Source organism: Somniosus microcephalus, chromosome 2, assembly GCF_052327205.1.
Source record: "Somniosus microcephalus isolate GS21.2 chromosome 2, FLI_Smic_1.0, whole genome shotgun sequence".
NCBI lineage: Eukaryota > Metazoa > Chordata > Chondrichthyes > Squaliformes > Somniosidae > Somniosus > Somniosus microcephalus.
This window is the reverse complement of record NC_140988.1, coordinates 217,310,573-217,334,252: the sequence shown is the minus strand read 5'-3', so window position 1 is coordinate 217,334,252 and position 23,680 is coordinate 217,310,573. Positions and strand designations below refer to the sequence as shown.

Below are 23,680 nucleotides of genomic sequence, written 5' to 3'. Positions count from 1 at the left end.
CTTTTATATTCTATCCCCCTAGCAATGAAAGCCAACATTCCATTGGCCTTCTTAATCACTTGCTGCACCTGCATACTAACCTTTTGAGTTTCGTGCACCAGGACCCCCAGATCCCTTTGTACTTCAGTACTTTCCAGTTTCGTGCCATTAAGATAATAACTTGCTCTACGATTTTTCCTGCCAAAGTGCATAACCTCACACTTTCCAGTATTGTATTCCATCTGCCAAATCTCTGCCCACTTACTTAGCCTGTCTATGTCCCCTTGCAGGTTTTTTATGTCCTCCTCACTCACTACTTTCCCTCCCATCTTAGTATCATCTGCAAACTTTGATATGTTACACTCGGTCCCCTCCTCCAAATCGTTAATATAGATTGTAAAGAGTTGGGGACCCAGCACTGACCCCTGCGGAACACCACTAGTTACTGATTGCCAGTCTCAGAATGAACCATTTATCCCAACTCTCTGCCTTCTGTTAGATAGCCAATCCTCTATCCATGCCTGAATATTACCCCCAATCCCGTGATTTTTTATCTTAAGCAATAATCTTTTGTGTGGCACCTTGTCAAATGCCTTTTGGAAGTCTAAATACATTACGTCCACTGGTTCCCCTTTATCCACCCTATATGTTACTTCCTCAAAGAACTCCAGCAAATTTGTCAAACATGACATCCCCTTCATAAAACCATGCTGACTTTGTCCTATTAAAAAATGTCCTGTTACTGTCTCTTTAATAATGGACTCCAAAATTTTACCTACCACAGATGTTAGGCTAACCGGTCTATAGTTTCCAGCCTTCTGTCTACTGCCCTTTTTAAATAAGGATGTTACATTAGCAGTTTTCCAGTCTGCCGGGACCTTTGCTGAGTCCAGGGAGTTTTGGAAAATTATTACTAATGCATCCACAATCCCTACCGCCACTTCCCTCAAGACCCTAGGATGTAAGCCATCAGGTCCAGATGATTTATCCGCCTTGAGTCACATTATTTTACAGAGTACCACTTCCCTAGTGATTTTGATCATGTTTAGCTCCTCCCCCCCTATAGCCCCCTGTTTCTCCAGTGTTGGGATATTCTTAGTGTCCTCTACTGTAAAGACTGATATAAAATATTCATTCAGTGTTTTTGCCATCTCCATATTTCCCACCATTAATTTCCCGGTCTCATCCTCTAAGGGACCAACATTTACTTTAGCCACCCTTTTTCTTTTTATATAACTATAAAAACTCTTACTATCTGTTTTTATATTTTTTGCTAATTTACTTTCATAATCTACCTTCCCTTTCTTAATCAATCTTTTTGTTATTTTTTGCTGTCTTTTAAAGTTTTCCCAATCCTCTATCCTCCCACTAAATTTGGCTACCTTATATGCCATTGTTTTCAGTCGAATACTATCCTTAATTTCTTTACTTAGCCATGGATGGCTGTCTTTTCTTTTACACCCTTTTCTTCTCAGTGGAATATATATTTTTTGGAAGTTGTAAAATAACTCCTTAAATGTACACCACTGATCATGTATCGTCTTACCCTTTAATTTATTTTCCCAATCCACTCTATTCAATTCCGCTCTCATACCTTCATAGTCTCCTTTATTCAAGCTTAGCACGCTTGTTTGAGATCCAACCTTCTCACCCTCTAATTGAATATGGAATTCAACCATGTTATGGTCACTCATTCCAAGGGGATCCTTTACTAGGACATTTTTAATTAATCTTGTCTCGTTACACAGGACCAGATCTAAGGTTGCTTGCCCCCTGGTCGGTTCAGTTACATACTGCTCAAGAAACCCATCCCTAATACACTCAATGAACTCATCCTCAAGGCAGCCCTGCCCAATTTGATTTGTCCAATTAATATGATAGTTAAAATCCCCCATAATTATAGATGTTCCCTTATTACAAGCCTCAACTATTTCCTGATTGATACTCCGTCCAACAGAGTTGCAACTGTTCGGAGGCCTATAGACTACGCCCACTAGTGTTTTTTTCCCCTTATTATTCCTTATCTCCACCCAAACTGTTTCATTATCCTGATCTTTTGACCCAATATCATTTCTCTGTATTACAGTGATTCCTTCCTTTATTAACATAGCCACCCCACCTCCCCTCCCTTCCTGCCTGTCCTTCTTGATCGTTAAATAACCTGGTATGTTTAATTCCCAGGCATTGTCACCCTGCAGCCATGTTTCTGTAATGGCCACAAGATCATACCCATACGTAGTTATTTGTGCCATTAACTCGTCTATTTTGGTACGAATGCTACGTGCATTCAGATAGAGAACTTTCAAATATGTTTTGTGACACTTAGTTCCTGCTTTTGCCCTTTTTATTACTTTACCTTTTGCTCCGTACCTTCTGCCCCTTCCTGACACGCTCAGGTTTTTAATTTCCCCTCTGCTACCTAAGTCTATGACCTTCTCTGTTGTCATTTTTATTATTTGCTCTCTAGGAACCTCCCGCCCACTAGTTAGTTTAAAGCCCTCTCTACAGCCCTAGTTATATGATCCACCAGGACTCTAGCCCCAGCACTGGCCAAGTGAAGCCCGTCCCAACGGAACAGCTCCCTCCTGCCCCAGTACTGGTGCCAGTGTCCCAGGAAGCAAAACCCATTTCTCCCACACCAGTCTTTGAGCCACGCATTTAACTCTCTAATTTTATTTGTCCTAGCCAAATTCGCTCGTGGCTCAGGTAATAATCCAGAGATTATTACCCTTGAGGTTCTGTTTTTTAATTTGACCCCGAGCTGCTCATACTCCTTTAACAGAACCAGCTTCCTAGTCCTATCTACGTCGTTTGTACCAACATGGACCACGACAACTGGATCCACCCCCTCCCACTGCAAGTTTCTTTCCAGCACAGAGGAGATGTCCTTAACCCTGGCACCGGGTAGGCAACACAGCCTTCGGGACTCTCGCTCTTGGCTGCAGAGAACTTTATCTATCCCCGTAATAATACTACCCCCTACCACTACAGCATTCCTATTTACTCCCCCCTCTTGAATGGCCCCCCATTCCACAGTGCTGTAGCCAGGTTGCTCATCCTCCCTGCAGTCCCTGCTCCTGTCCCCACAGGGAGTAAGAACCTCGAACCTGTTGGACAAGAGCAAGGGCTGCGGCTCCTCCAGCTCTACCTCCTGGATCCCCGTACCTGCCTCACTCATAGTCACACCGTCCTGTCCCTGACCATGGGCTACATCTGAATTAATTAACTTCATAGGTGTGACCACCTCCTGATACACAGAGTCCAGGTACTTCTCCCCCTCCCTGATGTGTCGCAGTGTCTGAAGCTCAGACTCCAGCTCATCAACACGGAGCTGGAGTTCCTGTAGCAGCAGACACTTGTCACAGACGTAATCACCGTGAGCCTCAATGGGGTCCACCGGCTCCCACATCTCGCAACAGTAACACATCACCTGCTCCATTCTAGGCTGGAAAACTTTCCTAAAATATGTAACAGAGACTACCTTAAGCTTAGAGAACTCGGAGACCTTTTAATGGAGTTACTGGCAGCCAAAACAGACGGATACTTACCTGGGCTCTCCTATTTAGATACTGCTCGTGGCATCAACCCAATAGTGGAGAAGTTGCCCCACCCTCTCCAAGAAAAATGGATCAACGTAGGCTCAAAATTCAAAGAAGACAACCACATGTGGTTTCCCCCATTTTCCTTCTTTGTGAACTTTATCTGCAGAGAGGCCAGAATTAGAAATGATCCAAGCTTTGCCCTGTCCAGCTACTGTAGTGGACCCTCAAAGTATGAGAAGCCCATGTCAAAGTACGTAGGCACAAGAATGCCTATATCTGTGCATAAGACGGATGTCACTGCAAAGACCGACATCAGCATAGATGCAGCAAAGAATGAAGATGATCCCAGAAAACACTGCCCCATCCATCATAAGCCTCCTCTGCTCACAAAATGTAGAGGCTTCAGAAACAAGACCATAGATGAACGCAGAGCCTACCTCAAAGATAATGGGATATGCTTTAGGTGTTGCGCCTCCGTTTCCCACACTGCAAGAGACTGTAGGATAGTGTTGAGATGCAGGGAGTGTGAGAGTGACCGCCACAGCACAGCTATGCACCCAGGTCCTACCCCCACAACGGAAAAGCCAACCATCAAGGACCCTGAGCCCGGAGACGAGAGAAAAGGAACCCTTACCACTGCACCAACGGTGAGCTCCATATGCACTGAGGTGTGTGGCCAAGGCCTCACAGGACGATCGTGTTCCAAAATATGCCTTGTAAGAGTCTACCCACAAGGACAGCGCGACCGCTCAGTTAACATGTACGCAATACTCGATGACCAAAGTAACCGGTCACTCGCACGGTCAGACTTTTTGACATATTTGGCGTCGAGAGTAGCCCAGTCCCTTACTCACTGAGAACCTGTGCCGGACTCTTGGAGATGGCAGGAAGGAAAGCAGATGGGTTCTGTAGGGGTTGCAAAATTTCCCCCATTTCCCTGAAGATTGAAAATATTGGTGCACATCGTGGACGAAGAATTGGGTGATGTGACTGGTCTACAGTGTTTTAAAATGTGCCGAGAACCGCAAAAGGCTGCTCTGAGATGGACAGAACATGGACAACACCGGAGTTGTAGAGCTCTGTGGAAAATATTCACACAGCTTAAGATATACTTTATTAATAAAATCGTTTCCTAGAGTTTGGGCAATCACAAAAGGTTTTAAAATGGCCACAGAAAGCTTGGCCAAAAGGAGCAGCAAGCAGCTCAAGTTGCCTGTGTGTATAAGTGGGAGGATACAGTGGCTGTGAGTCAGACCTGCCAATCAAAGGGAGGTTCCCTTCAGAAGCATTTGAAGTTGTTTATTGACTTAAGCAATTGCCCACTTGAGAATTGACCGCAGGACAATCAATTTATAACTGCTATGTTTACACAGCCATTCAGAGCTCCCTCACAGACAATGAGAGACTGAAACCCTGAAATGGGCTTTTGATCTGCAACCGTTTAAGAACTGAATGGGTTTAAATCACCTGTTATTGGACAATAGGGCTGTTGCATTCTCTTTGTTTTATGCCCAGGTAAACTCCCGAGGTGGGCGGGAACATTTCGGCCCCACAGCGCAGACACACTAACCCAGTCCAACCACTTTGAGTTAGCCAATCACAGCTTTTCTCTTGTGTGTGTTGGAACGTTTTGGGCGCGAATCTTCAAGACAGGCAAACAGCAGGGGGGTTAGGGGGCTCACCAGGTATATAAGGTAGCTCCTGAGAAGCTATCGCTCTCTCTTTACTTCCTGGGACCACAGGTGAGCCTCTCTCTCTCTCTCTCTCTCTCTCACTTCGCTGGACCACATGTGAGCAGAGTTTCTGACTCCTCAGCAAAGCAACCTAGTAAGGAGTTTGGGGGATGGTAATTAAGGGGATATTGCTAAGATTGTTTAATCAACATTGTAGTCACTTACCCCTCATTTTTACCATCTGCATTCCCCCATTTAAGCAATGTTACTGTAATTACTGTGTTTGTGTGGTATTGTTTGATATTTGATTATAGTTTCTTGTAGTTAATAAAACTTGATTTTTCTCTCATCCAAACCACGTGTCCCTTTTAATATCATTAATTATAAGTCCTGCAGTCAGAACTGGAAGTTGGGGTAGCGATTCGAAACCGCTGTTTTAAAATTGGTTTATTTGGAATTGGTCAGAGTGCAGGCAAAGGCTGCAGACCCGGTGAATTACCTTAAACCAGTTAAAAGAAGCCCTCCCCCCTTACAGTTCTGTGCCGAGACAGTGAGTGAAGGGGTGAGCATAGACTTACCACCACTGATAGAGTGCAGTGAAATCCCGAACAACCGATCGGAGATACCAACGCCTGAGACAGCGCTTCACCATGCCCACCTAAAGCCCATAGCATCACGCATCCCAGCATTGGATCCAAAGGCCCAGATTCTCCTCCTGCTCGGGAGAGATGTGGTGAGGGTGCATAAGGTGAGAGAGCAAGTTAACGGACCACACGATGCCCCCTTTGCCCAAAGACTTGACTTAGGCTGGGTGATCGTGGGAGAAGTGTGCCTAGGCCAAGCTCACAAGCCCAACGTAAGCACCTTTAAGACTAACGTGCTAGAAAGCGGACGACCCTCTTTGCTCACTCCCTGCCCAAGTCACATCCACCTGAAAGAGAGAGCGAGCTACAGTGGGGAGCAACAAGGTGATTTCTCTCACACAGCATGGGGGTGCTCGGCTGACACCAGAGCTGTCGACAAACTGGGGTACACCGTGTTTGAAAAGACAAAAGATGACAACAAAGAAGGTGCTCTCTCCTTCGAAGACGAAGCTTTCATGAATATTATGGAGAAAGAATTTCACAAAGATGAGGCGAACAGCTGGGTTGCGCCTCTCCCCTTCAATGTACCCCGGCTTTTTCTGCCTAACAATCGCGATCAGGCATTGTCACGCCTCGCATCACTGCGGCGCACATTAGATAGAAAGCCCGAAATGAAGGAACAGTTCATTGCCTTCATGGAAAAGGTTTTCGAGAGTAACCATGCTGAATTAGCACCTCCACTCAAAGAAGGAGAAGAGTGCTGGTATCTCCCGATTTTTGGAGTTTATCACCCCCAGAAACCTAGTCAAATAAGAGTAGTTTTCGACTCCAGCGCTCAGCACTGTGGCATCTCACTCAACAACGTTCTGCTCACGGGTCCAGACCTAAACAACACCCTCCTTGGCGTGCTGATTCGCTTTAGGAAAGAGCTCGTAGCAGTAACCGCAGACATCCAACAGATGTTCTATTGCTTTGTGGTGAGAGAGGACCATAGGAACTATCTGAGGTTCTTCTGGTATCGCGACAACAACATGTCAAATGACTTCACTGAATACAGGATGCGGGTCCACATTTTTGGTAACAGCCCCTCCCCTACAGTCTCCATCTATGGGCTCAGAAGTGCAGCCAAAGAGGGAGAACACGAGCATGGAAAAGACAGACAGTTTGTGGAGAGACATTTTTACGTGAATGACGGCCTCATCAGAATTGGAGGACGGTTGATGCATGCAGAACTGAGCTTGCAAGAAAGGAGTCCTGTTGTCCTGCCACATCAAAGCCATATCACAACATTGCTCACAAGACACCACCATGAACTGATAGAACACCAGGGCCGCCAGTTCACTGAGGGAGCCATTCGAGCAGCCGGCTTGTGGATTGTCAGCGGCAAACGGTTGATTGGATCTGTCTTACACCAATGCGTCACATGCAGAAAGCTCAGATGGAGAACGGAGGAGCAGAAGATGGCTGATCTGCCTCCGGAACGACTTAGTTCATCGCCACCATTTTCATACGTCGGCCTGGATGTTTTTGGCCCTTGGACTATCACTACTCGCCGCACCAGAGGAGGCGCCGCTCATAGCAAACGCTGGGCTATGCTATTCACTTGTATGAGCACAAGAGCTGTGCATACTGTATAGAAGTGATCGAGTCCATGGACACGTCCAGCTGCATTAATGCATTACAATGATTCTTCGCCATCCGCGGGCCAGCAAAGCAGTTAAGATCCGACTGTGGAACAAATTTCATTGGAGCCTGTCGAGAGCTAGAGTTAGGGAATGAACACAACCAAAGGCCAAGCATCCTGACATACCTAAGCCAGCAAGGTTGCACATGGGAATTTAATCCTCCACATGCTTCACACATGGGTGGTGCGTGGGAGCGTATGATTGGAGTGTCGCGGCGCATTCTGGACTCAATGTTGCGACAGAACAGACCACCTCAGCTGACGCACGAAGTGCTGTGCACCTTCATGGCTGAAGTGTCAGCAATCATTAATGCGAGGCCCCTTGTTCCTGTTTCTTCCGATCCAGATTCACCATTCCTTTTGACTCCAAACATGTTACTCACACAGAAGGGCTATGTACCCACTCCTCCTGGAGACTTCACTGACAAAGACCTCCTGAAGAGCCAGTGGAGAAGAGTACAAGCCTTGGCCAGAAAGTTCTGGAGCCGCTGGCGCACCGAGTACCTTCCCACTTTGCAAAGCCGGCAGAAGTGGAACGAGGCTCGTCGGAGTCTCCGAGAAGGTGACATTGTCTTACTGAAAGAAAGCCAAGTATCCCGCAATGAGTGGCCTATGGGTCATGTCACCTCTGTCTTCCCCAGCAAAGACGACAGGGTGCGAAAGATAGAGGTGAAGGCCACTGTTCAAGGGACGGTCAAAAAGTTCTTCAGACCCATCTCAGAGGTCGTACTCCTCTTACCTAAGGAGGACTGAGTGTTATTGATTCCACAGTTCTGTATGTTTTATAAGTAGTGGCATCTAATAGACGCCAGGCGGGGAGTGTTCTGCCTTATAATTGCAGGAGTTTCGTTTTGTTGCCGCCAGTAGGTGGCAGTAAATGGAAATGGCCAGTAGGGTCACTCAACAGGAAGTAGTATAGTGATAGCAAACAAAGAGGTCACATCAGCATGGAGCGTGCTGCAAGTTAATCCGCTGTAATCTTACATTGTTACGCTTTCGAAAGCATTGCCTGTGAGTTGAATGGTTTCATTACATATTCATGTTTAGATGTTAGTTATATCTCATGTATGTAACAAGGTGCATTTCTTTCTTTTTTCTTTCTCAGTTTTACTCCAACCCAATGCAACTGATTTGTATTGTTTCATTGACCTCATGCAAGTGTGGCATTATTAAACACCGGAGCTTGGACACTACATTCTGACTCCCATGTCATTATTGAAAGGAGTTTGGCTGGCTGTCTAACTGCGTACAGACACATACACGTAGGGAGAACAGTACACTGATCATCTACCTCAACTCCACTTGCTTGCACAATCTCCATATCCCTTGATTCCCCTAGAGACCAAAAGGAGTGATTTGATTGAGGTTTTAGGATTTTTAAAGGAATTGAATCTTTCACGGTGGGGGGAGGGGGGGGCGGAATCTAGGTCAAAGGAGCGTGTTACATCATTATATTATCACATCGTTAAATGGAACTACTTGTTACATTGTTATATGGAACTACTTTGGTTAGTGCATTTATACTGCTATGTGGCACACTGTGTCAGGCAGTGCACAGTGCAAGGTCGGACATCTTGTATCACTCCGCACCATGCGGCAGCAACATCATGAAAGCACTGAGTAAAAGCTGTAAACTAAAATGAGTTAAAAGTGTCTGTATTACATAGTAATAAGAACACAAGGGGACACAACATGGTGGCAGCGGTATAAGTGAGTACAACTTGTGCCATACAAACTATGAATAAGACGAAAAGTGAATATATGAGCTGATCGTGAGTGCCGGTGTCTGCGTGATTGAGTGTGAATTGTATGTGCATCTAAGATGGCGGCTGCCGCAGCACTGACTGCGCAAATGCAACCCCTCATGAACTGGGAAGTCGACGATATAGTAGAGGCATTCCGCAAGTTCAAACAGAAATGTGACCTTACATTCAAAAGCTTCCTGAAGGGTACTGCCGACGAGAAAAAGGTTAGTTACATTCTGTTGTGGGCAGGAGAAAAAGGTCTAGATTTCTATAATAGCTGGAGTTTGACTGAAGAGGAAAAGGAAAACCCTGCGACAATCTTTAAGAAATTCAGCAACCATCTAGAGCCTAAATCCAATCACCGTATACACAGAAACAAATTCCAGAGTCTAAGACAGGAACTCGGTGAAACAGCTGACAATTTCTTAACAAGGCTGAGAAATGAAGCCAGCAAGTGTGCATTTAAGGAAATGGAGGAAAGGCTTGTGGACCAGCTGATATGGGGGTCAGCGCATGCAGAGGTACAAAAAGCCCTGATAGGGAAAGAAAAGTTCGAAATAACAGAGGCTATAGATACTGCGAGAGCTCATGAAGCCATGAAGCAGCAAATGAGAATGCTGATTTCTCAAACGGCTGACATGCGGACGGCTTCTGAGATGGACAACAGAGTGGATACAGTGAGAGAAAAGTACAACACACAAAGATATGCACATGACAACAGGAGAAACATGTGCAGAAACTGTGGAAGACTGCACGATTATACAGACAGGAGGAAATGTCCAGCATATGGAACAAGCTGCAATGCATGTGGCAAACTAAACCACTGGGAAAAGAGGTGTAGAACGAAGAAAGAAGGAACATACATCAAAAACAAAGGCAGACAGCAGAACCAGAGAAAGAAACACAATATCCATGCCATGGATAAGCAGGATGATGATGATTATGGTCATGACAATACACTAAACATCGAAACCATAAAGGTACAGCTTCACGAGATGTCCAGAGCGGAAAATACTCCGAGGAGAGACTTGCACACCATCATCCAAATCGAAAAGAGGATCAAAGGTCAGCCCACAACCATCAACTTAAAGTTGAAGCTGGACACAGGGGCTCAGAGCAACATTCTCCCATTGAGACTGTACCAGCAGATCTTTCCCGAAAACTTGAGAGAAGATGGCTACCCGAAAAATGGTTGTTTAAAGGCAAGTAATGTCACGCTGACAGCATACGGGGGGAGTGAGATTAAACAACTCGGAATAACCTTTGTCAAAGGGACACATAAAAGAAAGAACATCAACTGCATGTTCTATGTCACCGACACTGAGGGGCCAGCGATCCTGGGATTAAACAGCTGTGAGAAGTTGAGATTGATCTCAGTGAATCACGAGCTGACGAAAACGTCACTGAGGATAGACAGCAACAGCCCGCTGGAAAATCGCCCACAAATCAAGAGTAAAAAAGTCTTGATAGACATGTATCCGGAATGTTTTGATGATACAGTGGGATGTTTTGGAGATTTCCAATACCACATCACCATCGATCCAGGGGTAAAGCCCGTTATCCATGCTCCACGAAAAGTACCCATCAAGCTGAAGACAAAGCTTGAAAGAGAGCTAAAGGAGATGGAAGAAAAGGGAGTGATCGTAAAGGTCACTGAACCCACAGACTGGGTAAACTCAATTGTGGTACGAGAAAAACCAAACGGGCGTCTCAGAATATGTTTGGACCCCAAAGATCTAAACCAGGCAATAAAGAGGGACCACTATCCCACCCCAACGCTAGAGGAGATTACGCCATCACTGGCAGGAGCCAAGGTTTTCTCAAAACTAGATGCCAGAAATGGATATTGGAACGTGAAGCTGGATGAGGAATCAACAACACTGACAACATTCAACACACCATTTGGGCATTACAAATTCCTGCGGCTACCATTCGGGTTAAAGGTCAGTCAAGATATCTTTCAACAGAAAGTAGACGAGACATATAGAGGCTGTGGAGGAGCTATAGGAATAGCTGATGATATTCAGATCTATGGAGCAGATGAAAGAGACCATGATATGCACCTACATGAGGCCATGGAGAGTACCAGGAAGGCTGGCATCAAGTTAAATGCCGATAAGTGCATAGTTAAAGTCAAGGAATGCCAATTCTTCGGTATGATTTACACACCAGAGGGAGTCAAGCCAAATCCTGGGAAGATTGTGGCGATTGCTGAAATGAAACCACCCAAAGATAAGAAAGAGCTGAGGAGTTACCTCGGCTTGATCCAATACATGAGTTCTTTCATCCCAAACATGTTGGAACATACAACAAATCTCAGAGAGCTAATGAAAGAAGATGCCGAATACCAGTGGCCTGAATCACACAAAAGGAATTTCAAACAGCTTAAAGAACTGTTGTGCAAAGAAACAAGTCTGTCATATTATGACAGAAGAAAACCAGTCACTCTGCAAGTAGACGCTTCTACCAGAGGACTAGGGGCAGCTCTTGTGCAGGAAGGAAAGCCAATAGCTTTCGCATCAAAGGCCTTGACGTCAGCCGAGGCGAGATACGCCAACATAGAAAGAGAACTATTAGCAGTAGTGTATGGATGCGAGAAATTCCATACATACCTGTATGGAAGGCAGTTTACAATAGAGAGTGACCATCGTCCACTAGAACAGATCTATAAGAAGAATCTGTGCAAAGCACCTGCAAGACTGCAAAGACTACTTCTAAGGCTCCAAAGCTATGACTTCATGCTTAAATATAAGCCAGGAAAGGAAATGGTGCTAGCAGATGCATTGTCTCGATTGTCACCATATGAGAAACACGAGGTGGAGGGTCTAACAGTAAAAATCCACCACCTAGTGAGTGTTACCCCTACAAAGCTCAATCAAATCAGAGATGAGACTAGCAAAGATGAGGAATTGCAACTACTCACACAACAAGTGATACAGGGGTGGCCGGAGAGAATCCAGCAGGTACAAGCGACAATTCGTCAATACTGGACGATTAGAGACGATATTGCAGTAGAAGACGGTATTCTCCTTGCTGGATCGAGGATCATCGTGCCAAAGACGATGCAGACAGAACTTCTCCATCTAATACATGAAGGCCACATGGGAATGGAGAAATGCAAGCTGAGAGCCAGATCAGCTGTATACTGGATAGGCATGTACAAAAATATCTAACAGATGGTTTCTGCATGTGGTATATGCCAGAAATACAGAAATGCACAACAGAAAGAGGAGATGATACCGAGTGAAATACCGTCAAGACCATGGCACACTGTTGGGGCAGATCTCTTCATGTGCAATCAAGAATGGTATCTCATAGTGGCAGATTACTATTCCAAGTTTCCTTTTGTGAGAAGGATGAAAGATCTGAGAGCCACAACTACCACCAGAATTGCAAAGAGCTTGTTTGCTGAACAAGGAATCCCGGAAAAGGTAATCTGTGACAATGGAACCCAGTTCACATCGAGTGAATTCAGAGCTCTGGCAGAAAAGTATGGGTTCAAAATAGTAACCTCATCCCCACATTTCCCAAGGGGACACGGGTTCATCGAAAGACAGATCCAGACTGTCAAGAGAACTCTCATCAAAAGTAGTGAGATGGGGGAAGACCAAGACCTTGCCCTCCTATCACTCAGATCAATACCACTGAAAGCAGACATGAAATCACCTGCGGAATTGCTGAATGGGAGGAAGTTTAAGACTACCCTACCAGCAAAAATACATCCTCCCCAGGACCAGGAGGATTTCAGACAGAAGCTGGCAGAAGCACAAGTCGTAGGGAGCAAATATTACGACAAACATGCAAAGATGCTACCAGAATTGCTGAATGGGCAATCAGTGCAAGACCCGGTGTTGAAAACCTGGAATCCAGCCAAGGTCATTGGAAAAGCTGATACTCCAAGATCCTACTTCGTAGAGACCGAACCTGGTAACCAATACAGACGGAACAGACTCCACATCAGACCTTCACCTGAACTGGTTAGGCAGCAGACAACATCAGCAACATTGACAACACCAGCTACTACAAGCAGTACAATGCCAGAAACAAGCGCCACAAATCAAACAACCACGAGCATGCACATTCCAACTCCAAGTGTGACAGCAACAACAACAACAAGAGCCGAACACACCAAAACACCGCAGAGAGGAGTGGTCACCACCAAATCCACAAGATGGAGGGACAACATCAATCAATCAAATCAACTTTTATTGTCATTGTTAGTGCACAAGTGCAGTACAACGAAATGTAGGCTTGCGGCTCCCGAGTGTACATTTGGATTAAGACATTTAAACATTCAACATACATTTGCCTTGTAGTATATTAACATAAACATCCAACCACCTGAGCGATATCGCGAATAAGAAAAGAAAATCACGATTCTTTGTATTTGATAATAGTTTAGATATAATATTTTAAAAAAATTAAATTTCATGTTTTAGTGTTTTGAGAAAGAGGGATGTTACATCGTTATATTATCACATCGTTAAATGGAACTACTTGTTACATTGTTATATGGAACTACTTTGGTTAGTGCATTTATACTGCTAAATGTGGCACACTGTGTCAGGCAGTGCACAGTGCAAGGTCGGACATCTTGTATCACTCCGTACCATGCAGAAGCAACATCATGAAAGCACTGAGTAAAAGCTGTAAACTAAAATGTGTTAAAAGTGTCTGTATTACATAGTAATAAGAACACAAGGGGACACAACAGAGCGTAACCTTATAATCAGAGCCAGGCCATTCAGGAGAGAAGTTAGGAAACACTTTTTCACACCAAGAGTGGTAGAAGTGTGGAACTCTCCCACAAAAAGCAGGAGATGCTAACTCAATTAATCATTTTAAATCTGAGATCAATAGATTTTTGCTATCCAAGTGTATTAAGGGATATGGAATCAAGGCAGGTGGATGGAGTTAGGCTGCAGATCAGCCATGATGTGATTGAGTGGGTGGAACAGGCTCCAGGGGCTGAATGGTTTACTCCTGTTCCTATGTTCTCTCCATTTAGTCTCTCACGGTTCAGTCGAAAATCTACAGGGTCTCATTAACAATTCCATGTGGATATTTGTTTACAGTCATTAATAATCTCATTGTAGGTATTGTATTTCTTGCAGTCACGTTCAAATATATCTTTCAGTGAAGCGTTGATGCTCTTTTTGGAAATGCTAATTACGGATTCACGTGCTCCCACTTCTATTCGATGCCGAGAGCAAAAGCTTCCGACTGAGGGGAATGGCCCTCCAGGCTCATCTATTGAGGCGACAGGGGTGCTTTGAAAATAAAGCCACATTAAAAGGGCTTATTTCCTTCACACCCAGTCCCTTTTGTTTTCACTAATAAACTGATAAAATGGAAGGTTTTTCACATTCTTTCCAGGCCTGTCCTTTCATGCACTGAGAATCAGAGCCTGCTGTGTTTTGAGTGGCAGTAACTTCCCCTGTCGAGTGGGATGTACCCGGGCCGCGCTCTGCCGTGGAACGGTCCGGGGAGGTTCTGGAGCGCTGCGGCGTGGATCTGACACACAGGCTGCACTCGGACACACACAGAGCCAGAATCTGGGCACACTGCAAACACAGCCTGGCTAGTACACACAGGCTGCAGCCGGACCCACTCTACTGAAAGTAGCCGGCCCGCCGCCCTTTGCTGCACGGAGTTAGTGTTCCGTCTTGCGATGCGCTGATTGATTCCGCGGAGATGCCGCCGGTTCGAAAGACTGTGTCAGAACTCCGCTCTCGGGCGGAAGGTAAGAGGAAACTCACAGATTGGGAAGAATGTCTTTTAAACCAAAATATAGAACGCAATTATTTAATTGCACCTGTTCATATGTAGCCTCCTGCCCACTTTTACATGTTACAGTGTTGAAGTTTCACCACATTTCTTGCACTGAAATATCGGAAGCATTTGAAGGAGCCTGTTTTGAAACATGGTGCGCCTTGTTTTTTTTATAAAGCTTTCACCAGTTCACACTGGCATAAAGTAATAGCCGAAAGGAAATCCGTTCGGGGTTTGCTGCACTCCCTTGTATTGGAGCCAATACCATTGTAGCTTGAATTGATTCAGCACCGCAGTAAATTTGCGAACGAATGTGCGGTTTTGTTGTAATATGGATGTAATTTTTATACTTTTGTGTTCAGTTATTACGGAAGCTCTTGTGATAATTAATCCTCGCCTTCCAGACTTGCTGAATCCCGACTGCATTCATTTTCTTTATTGCTAGTTCCTCCAAGACTGTCACTTGCTGGAAATTAAATAAACGGAAATGTTTTTTTTAATTTTTCGTTGACCGCAGTGATTGACCAGTTAAGGTCCAACTCGGGATAATGTAATTTTCGGTAGAAACAAATTGGACTGTGCTTGTGAATAAATAGTACAGAACCTAAAGTAAATAATTATTTTAATAGGTTGGAAAGGCGAGGCAAATACACCTAGTTGACTTTCTGGTTATTTTTAAATAGGTGTCTGCATATAATGTGTGTATATAACATTTGTATTTTAACTGAATTACCTTACAGATTAATGTAAAAGCAAAAAAGGAGGGACTCTGGTGTAGCAGTTAAATGGCTAATGAAGTAGGAAAGACATTTAACTTCCTGTTACTGTTCACGGGACTGAATATAGCAAATGGTTTGATGTGCACACAAACTGTGCCAGCATATTATGTAATTGAACTAGACTGATCTGGATTAGTAATTTGAAATTGAGTTTTTAATCCCAATGCACTGAAAGGGCAAATGCTGTATTATAACTGCTTACTGTGATGGAGCAAAATCTGTATGTCAATGTGACATCTGCTGTTTGAAGCTAGAACATTGAGTGTGAAGCCAACATGTTTACTGGATAAATTATATACATTAGATTAAACTTGGGGGTAAAGGAGCAGTCTTGGCTATGAATTGCTGTGAAACCCACAAGCAGGACGCTGTTCATCCAATTTTAGAAAATGATTTAATGGTGGAGATCCTGCTGTAAGTGCAACAGAATTATTTAATGGTGGAGATCCTGCTGTAAGTGCAACAGAATGATTTAATGGTGGAGATCCTGCTGTAAGTGCAACAGAAGTTTGAAAACAAACATGAACATCAATTTTGTAATCCTAATAATCTTGAAGGTAATTACTTATCACTGTCAATAACTTTCATGTTCTTCAAAACTTGCATCTGCTTCATTGTGATTGGGAATCTTGTTATTGGATTTAATACAGCCCCAAAACATAAAGACCATGGATTAGTGATGATGCCCTACTCTATGATCAAATCCATCCTCTTCAACTGGGGCCCAACAATTTGATTAGAATGGCACCAGGAGAGTTCTTTGTGCTTAAGCCAGGCCTCTATGCTATGTCAGGAACACAGTAGCTGCTGCAATTGCACCTCATTCTGTACCAATGCAAAATATTTTCACATACTCTGGGAATGTTTCACATTTACATTCTATTGCAAAACTCTTGGACACTGTACCTAGTTCCTGTATTGAGCACAATTTGGTGACATTAACAAGCTTTCAGAAGTCATGAGTATATGAATAGGTTTAAGGGAAAAATGCACACCAGTGATGGAACAGCACTTCTCGAGTTGCGGTTAAGGCATATTGTTGGGGGGAAAAGTAGAGCGCATTAGCTATGTGGAAATGCTTGATGAGGAAATGCTTGTTAATGCTGAAATTGGGTGCTCCAGGCACACAAACATTCCATTGTCTAGTGCTGACATTCCCTAGTTTGCTCAATAGAAGAATACCAATGGATTAACCACAATTAATTCTAAAGTGTGTCTAGGGTATGGCATAAAAAGATAGTGCTTTCACTTTAATAAGAGTTGAAATCCATGATAAGTTTGGGTTGTCTGGTGGTGTTGACAAGGATCAATATGTCTTGAGCTTTGCCCAGTTTTTGCATTAAAATTTTCAGAGTTCTATCATCAGTGCCTGACAAATAATTACTTTTACCTTTCTGAGAGCACAGGCAGTAAAACGCATGACAATTACTCTCTTTTATGGTTCACTAATTAAAATGAACAGGTGAAATGTCAGCAGGATGTTGCAGAAAAAGATTCCGTGAAATATTGGCCCATAATTTGCAGTCAGCGGTGAAGCAAAGGCGCTTTTCGCTGGCCCTGAAGAAAGCTGCCCACAGAGAGATCTCAATCTCTGTGGTGAGAAGTTTATCTTTATTGATGGTCAATTGATTGTGGTGCTGTGAATAGAGGATTCCTATGGCGATCGTGACTTCAACAAGCTGTCTAAGCAGCCAATCACATTGAAGAATTCTCACAGACAGGAAACCAGAAGTGAGAAGGTGCTTTTATTTGGACTTTAAAAAAAAAAAAATTAGAGATTGGGACTTTTGCATGGCGATAAAGTAGAAGCTGAAGTATCATGAACAAACTTTAAATTTTTTTTAAAGTTTTTAAAAAATTGTAATATTTATCATCATGCAGAAATTTGACACTCCACAAATATAAAAATTAGTTTTTTAGGGCTAGAAGGTTTGTTTACCAGTCAATATGATGTCACACCTATTCTAACAAAGCTTAACATTTAATTGGGGTAATTTAACAGTAATCTTGCAGTGGAAAAGGCCAAGTTTTTATCAGTAACTGATTTCACTGTTTGCCAGCTAGGGGCGGGGGTGGGCTGGGTTTCAAAAGATCAATGCAATTGGATTATATTTTTGTATGGTGACGGATGTTTGGTTGCATCTGAGAAACAGAAAACAAATTTTATTTCTTGTATGTCTTTGCAGGTGAATTTCCTCAATGCTTCTCCCACCATAACTTGAGTGGAAGTTCGGGGGAAACCGCGTTAATGCGAGTAACTGAGGTCTGCGACAGGTTACGGTGGCGGAACGTGAGAAATTCCCAGGAAATTCACCCCCAATTTGTTTACATTTGCGCCTTCGCTATTACTGTCAATTTAATGATTTTCCATTCACATGCGTTTGTGATTCATTGCCAGGATAGCTTTGTCATGGGTAAGGCATGGAAAGCTGTACAGAAAACGATGGCACAAATTGCCTAGTGTATGCAATTAGAGAATCAGCAATAAAAAGCATTTATAATTTCACGAACACTGTTTATGTTGGCAAGTTACAATTCTTTGTTTACAGTATGTTACAATATGTATCCCAAAAATGCATATAATGCGGTTTACAGACTGCGTTGGGAGCAGTTTTCACGAAAGATTATTTCCACAGGGTGTTCTTTTTACAATGGGTGGCTTGCTAGGCCAGTTTAGAGGGCATTTAGGTTCAAACATAGATCATGGAAATGGGGTCACATGTAGGCCAGCCTGGGTAGGGATGGCGGGTTCCCTTCCCTAAAGGACATTAGTGAACCAGTTAGCTTTTCGTGACGCTAGTTTTTTTTGGTGCTAGCCCACAAATGACCAGATTTGTTGAATTCAGTTTTGCAGTTTGCCCAGGTGGGATTTTTAACTCTCAACTTGTGGGTTGCTAATCAGTCGATTCAATGTGTTGAGTGCACTGGACGCAGCGAAGGTTAAGGTTCACAACAACAACCCGACTGCAGTGCCACAGAACTAGCCATGGTCCTAGCCAAGCTATTCCAGTACAGCTACAACATTGGCATCTACCAGACGATGTGAAAAATTGTCCAGGTATGTTGTGCCCACAGAAAGCAGGGGAAATCAAACCCAGCCACTTACTGCCCCATCAACCTACTCTAAATTATTAGCAAATTGATGGAAGGCATCATCAACAGTGCTGTCAAGTGGCACTTACTCAGCAATATCCTCCCCGATGCTTAGTTTTTGTGTTGCACCAGGGCCATTTGACTCCAGACCTCATTACAGCCTTTATCCCAACATAGACACGACTTGAATTCGAAAGTGGAGATGAAAATGACGACCCTTGACATCAAGGCAGCGATAGATTGAGTGTGGCACCAAAGAGCCCTAGAAGTTAATGGAGATCAGGGGGAAAACTCTCCTGTGGCTGGAGTCATACCAAGCTGAAAGGTTGTGGCTGTTGGAGACAAATCATCTCCGCCCCAGGGCATCACTGCAGGAGTTCCTCAGAGCAGTGTCCTCGGCATAACCATCTTCAGCTGCTTCATCAATGACCTTCCATCCATTGTAAGGATGGTGCTGTTTGTTGACTATTTGAGTTCAACTCCATTCACAACTCCTCTGATAAAGCAGCCCATACCAACCTACAGCATGACTTGGACAACATCCAGGCTCAGGCTGTTAAGTGGCAAGTAACTGTGCCACAAGTACCAGGCAGTGACCATCTCCAACAAGAGAAAGCTCAACCATCTCTCTCTGACCTTCAACAGCATCACTATTACTGAGTCCCCCGCCATCAATTTTGGGTCGGTCTTCATTAACGAGAAGTTTAATTGGAACAACTACATAATCACCATGGCTGTAAAAGCAGGGTAGAAGAAGACGACGGCTTGCATTTATATAGCGCCTTTCATGACCACCGGACGTCTCTAAGTGCTTTACAGCCAATGAAGCACTTTTGGAGTGTAGTCACTGTTGTAATGTGGGAAACGCGGCAGCCAATTTGTGCACTGCAAGCTCCCACAAACTGCAATGTGATCATGACCAGATAATTTTTTTTTGTTATGTTGGTTGAGGGATAAATATTGGCCAGGACACCGGGAATAACTCCCCTGCTCCTCTTCGAAATAGTGCCATGGGATCTTTTACGTCCACCTGAGAGAGCAGACGAGGCCTTGGTTTAACGTCTCATCCAAAAGACGGCACCTCCGACAGTGCAGCACTCCCTAGCTTTGTGCTCAAGTCCCTGGATTGGGACTTGAACCCACAACCTTCTGACTCCGAGGCGAGTGTGCTACCAACTGAGCCACAGCTGACACTTGATGGATACTCTGACAGGTGGCTAATCTTCTGACCCCTCAATCTCTCTACCATCTACAAGGCTCAAATCAGGAATACTCACTGCTTGCTTGGGTGAGTGCAACTGCACCAACAGAAGAAGTTTGATGCCATCTGGGATGGAGCAGTTTGCTTGATCCATGCCACTGCACTCAATATCCGCCCCTCCATCATTCTTGCACTGTGGCTGCAGTGTGTATGATCTAAGGATGCACTGCAACAACTCGCCAAGGTTACTTCAACAGCACCCCACTCCCCTGCTACCTCTACTACTGAGGATAAGTGCAGCAATGTTGTGGGAACATAGTCACCTCCAGGTTCCCCTCCAAATCATACACCATCCTCACTTGAACATCTATTGCCATTCCACCATCATTGCTGGGTCAATTTCCTGAAATGCCTTACCTAACACTGTTGTAGGAGCACCATCAACATAAGCACTGCAGCAGTTCAGGAAGAAGGGCATCCATCACCTTCTCCGGGCAGCTGGGGTTGGGAATAATTACAGCCTTGTTGGATCGCATATGTCCTGAGAACAAACTTAAAAGAAAATTCTTTAAGGAAAAAATATATAATGACCCAGAAATTCGGGTCGGGGGCTTCCCGCGGGTGTAAGCCCCCGACCCGCACTTACCTAGCGCGCCGGCAGTTGAGCTCTGGGCTCCCGTGGAATTCCGATCGGGGCCTGGCCCAGCTGCCGGCGCGCAGTGCTTGCGTATCCCAGGGGCGCAGTTAGTGCGATGCGTCCCCTGGGATCACGTGGGCCATGGGCAGCCAATCGGAGGAGGGAAAAGCCCATTCATAAGATTGACAGGAAGACCTGTCAAAACTTATAAATACTACGGCCCCAAAATAGCAGTAAACCTTCAAATAAATGTTTTTAAATCACTTTTTAAATAAACTATAAATTACATTAAATAACTTTTAAACAATTTAAATTTTTGAAAAATAATTTTATATTCTACAGGGCTAAAAATAAACTTACCTTGCTTTAAAGTATTTAAAAATAATAAACCTGTGGGGGAAAAAATGTTTTAATTTTAATTAATTGACCACTTGCCTTGTAAGGTTACGCCTGCTTTTTAAATTTCTAAATCCTGCAGGCTTACGATACTGGGAAAACCTGCCAAAAAAAAAAAAAAAAAAAAAACGAAGTTTGATGCGCACGCGCAGCCTCTCCTGCGTGCGCGTTCGACCTCTGAACCCCTTCGTTCAGAGGATCGGAAGTGCCGGTTTCCCACGCATGCGCAATGCATGCAGAAAACCGGCACTTCCATTGGGCCTACGGGTGAGTACCCAGCGCATACTCACCCGTGGAGACCTGAATTTCTGGGCCATTGAATCTGCTAACTTCCTTTCGGGACGCTTCTTATCGTATGTGTTCATGTCTTCAGTTTTTGCCATAGCTGAGATCTAATTCCTTGCCTATGTAGATTACATTTTGGTTACCTCTTATTGGGGTACTCACTAACTTACTTGAGGGCTACAGTTCCATGTAGTGAATTACTTGGCCACAGTATGTTTAACTACTATCTGAACTAGATTGCCAACATTTATTTCTGCAATATGAGTTGTATAAAGTTTGGTTGTAGATTAGATTCTGTGGGTGGATTTTTGTCCATTATCCTGCCTTAAATTGGGCAGGATAGTTATAGAAAAAGGAAGAGGTATGCGGAGGCCAATTGCCTTCTTACTGACCTGATCTTATCTTGATTTACTTTATTCCCTTGCCCCCCACCCTGCCGCAGGGTTTCTGTTGGCCACTCCTTTCCCACCCACTATGTGTAAATGCTACTCGGGGGTGGTCGGTAGGACCCAGGTTGCCAGTCTATTTCCCTCACTCCTTGGTTCATCTAACATTACCATGGTGATAGATCTCGTATAGCAGTGGGAATAGCCCCAAATGGAAACACAGGGCCTAAAAGAGACCTCCTCTGTTCCAACTCGCTGTAATGCCTTACCTGCTGAAGTCTTTAGACTTTGAAATTGAGTACAGCTTAATTACCTTTTCAATACCTATGCATAGAGAAGTCACCATTGACCAGAAACTTAACTGGACCAGCCACATAAATACTGTGGCAACAAGAGCAGGTTAGAGGCTAGGTATTCTGTGGCGAGTGTCTCACCTCCTGACTCCCCAAAGCCTTTCCACCATCTACAAGGCACATGTAAGGAGTGTAATGGAATATTCTCCACTTGCTTGGATGAGTGCAACTCCAACAACACTCAAGAAGCTCGACACCATCCAGGACAAAGCAGCCTGCTTGATTTGCACCCCCTCCACCGCCTTAAACATTCACTCCCTCCACCACCGGCATATCTACAAGATGCTCTGCAGCAACTCGCCCAGGCTTCTTCAGCAGCACCTCCCAAACCCGCAACCTCTTCCACCTAGAAGGACAAGGGCAGCAGACGCATGGGAACACCACCACCTCCAGTTCCCCTCCAAGTCACACACCATCCTGACTTAGAAATATATCGCCGATCCTTCACCGTCGCTGGGTCAAAATCCTGGAACTCCCTCCCTAACAGCACTGTGGGAGTACCTTCACCACATGGACTGCAGCGGTTCAAGAAGGCGGCTCACCACCACCTTCTCAAGGGCAACTAGGGATGAGCAATGAATGCTGGCCTTGCCAGCGACGCCCACATCCCATAAACTAATTTTTTTTTAAAAGTCTGAATAAAATGGGCCTTGTTTACTCTCTCGTGTTAAATATCCTCCAGTGTATAGAAATTTTCTACACTGAGATTGAACGCGTTAGAGAGTGAACAAAGCCCACTTTATTCAGACTTCTCTATGCAAAAGGTAATTAAGCCATTTTCTGGCTTGAATATATTTGAATATTGATATACCTATCAATTCGTCCAATAAAAAGCGACGAGTTAGGAACGTAACTAAAGGTTTTTATTGACTAAATAACAGAGCCCACCCTCGTGGGTGATCGGGTCCAACAAGGAGGAATACCAGCCAGTCGACTACCTTTATACCTGAGCAGGTAGGTGGAGCCATGGGCGGAGTCGGAGGTGGTCAGCCCAGGTATAACAGCGCGACAAGAGGCGACCTCGTATCGTGATACAACGGTGATAACAATACAACAGTGATAACTATAGTGTAACGATAAAAGTGGTTTACCACATTCACCCCTTGTTTAGATTTGAGTCCGGCGGGGTGAAGTGTACTACCAGTTCTGGTATGTCAGTCTGTCCGGAGGCCTCGTAAGCCTCTCCGATCGTCGCAGCGGCGGTGCTGCATTATCCGGTGTTAGTGCTGGTGTCTGCGTGGTCGGCGAAGGCTCGTGGGGTTCCGGCATGCCGTCTACCTGGGCTGGAATTGGCGGGGGGGTGGGGGGGGGGTAAAGGTGGTGTCTCCGGAGTGCCCGAGGGTGCGAGGTCTCGTAAGGAGACAGTGTCCTCCCGCCCGTCTGGGTAAGCCACGTAGGCGTACTGGGGGTTGGCGTGCAGGAGGTTCACCCTCTCGACCAGGGGGTCTGTTTTATGGGCCCTCACGTGCTTTCGCAGCAAGACGGGCCCCGGAGAGGTCAGCCAGGTTGGTAGAGTGGTTCCCGTAGTCGACTTCCTGGGGAAAACAAACATTCGTTCATGGGGGGTGGCG

The 23,680-nt window shown here is 44.7% G+C and overlaps 1 protein-coding gene across 2 annotated transcripts in view; it reads left to right on the top strand.

Moving 5' to 3' along the window:
- Positions 1-14,539: 14,539 nt before the first annotated feature.
- atp8a1 (ATPase phospholipid transporting 8A1) overlaps positions 14,540-23,680 on the top strand; it is a 546,817-nt gene continuing 537,676 nt past the window's right edge. The window contains exon 1 of one of the 2 annotated variants that reach the window (XM_085969404.1): positions 14,540-14,950. In XM_085969404.1, coding sequence (XP_085825530.1) covers positions 14,902-14,950 — 49 coding nt within the window. In that variant the 5' untranslated portion in view covers positions 14,540-14,901. The remainder of the gene's footprint in view (positions 14,951-23,680) is intronic. The other variant, XM_085969397.1, reaches the window with a different exon arrangement.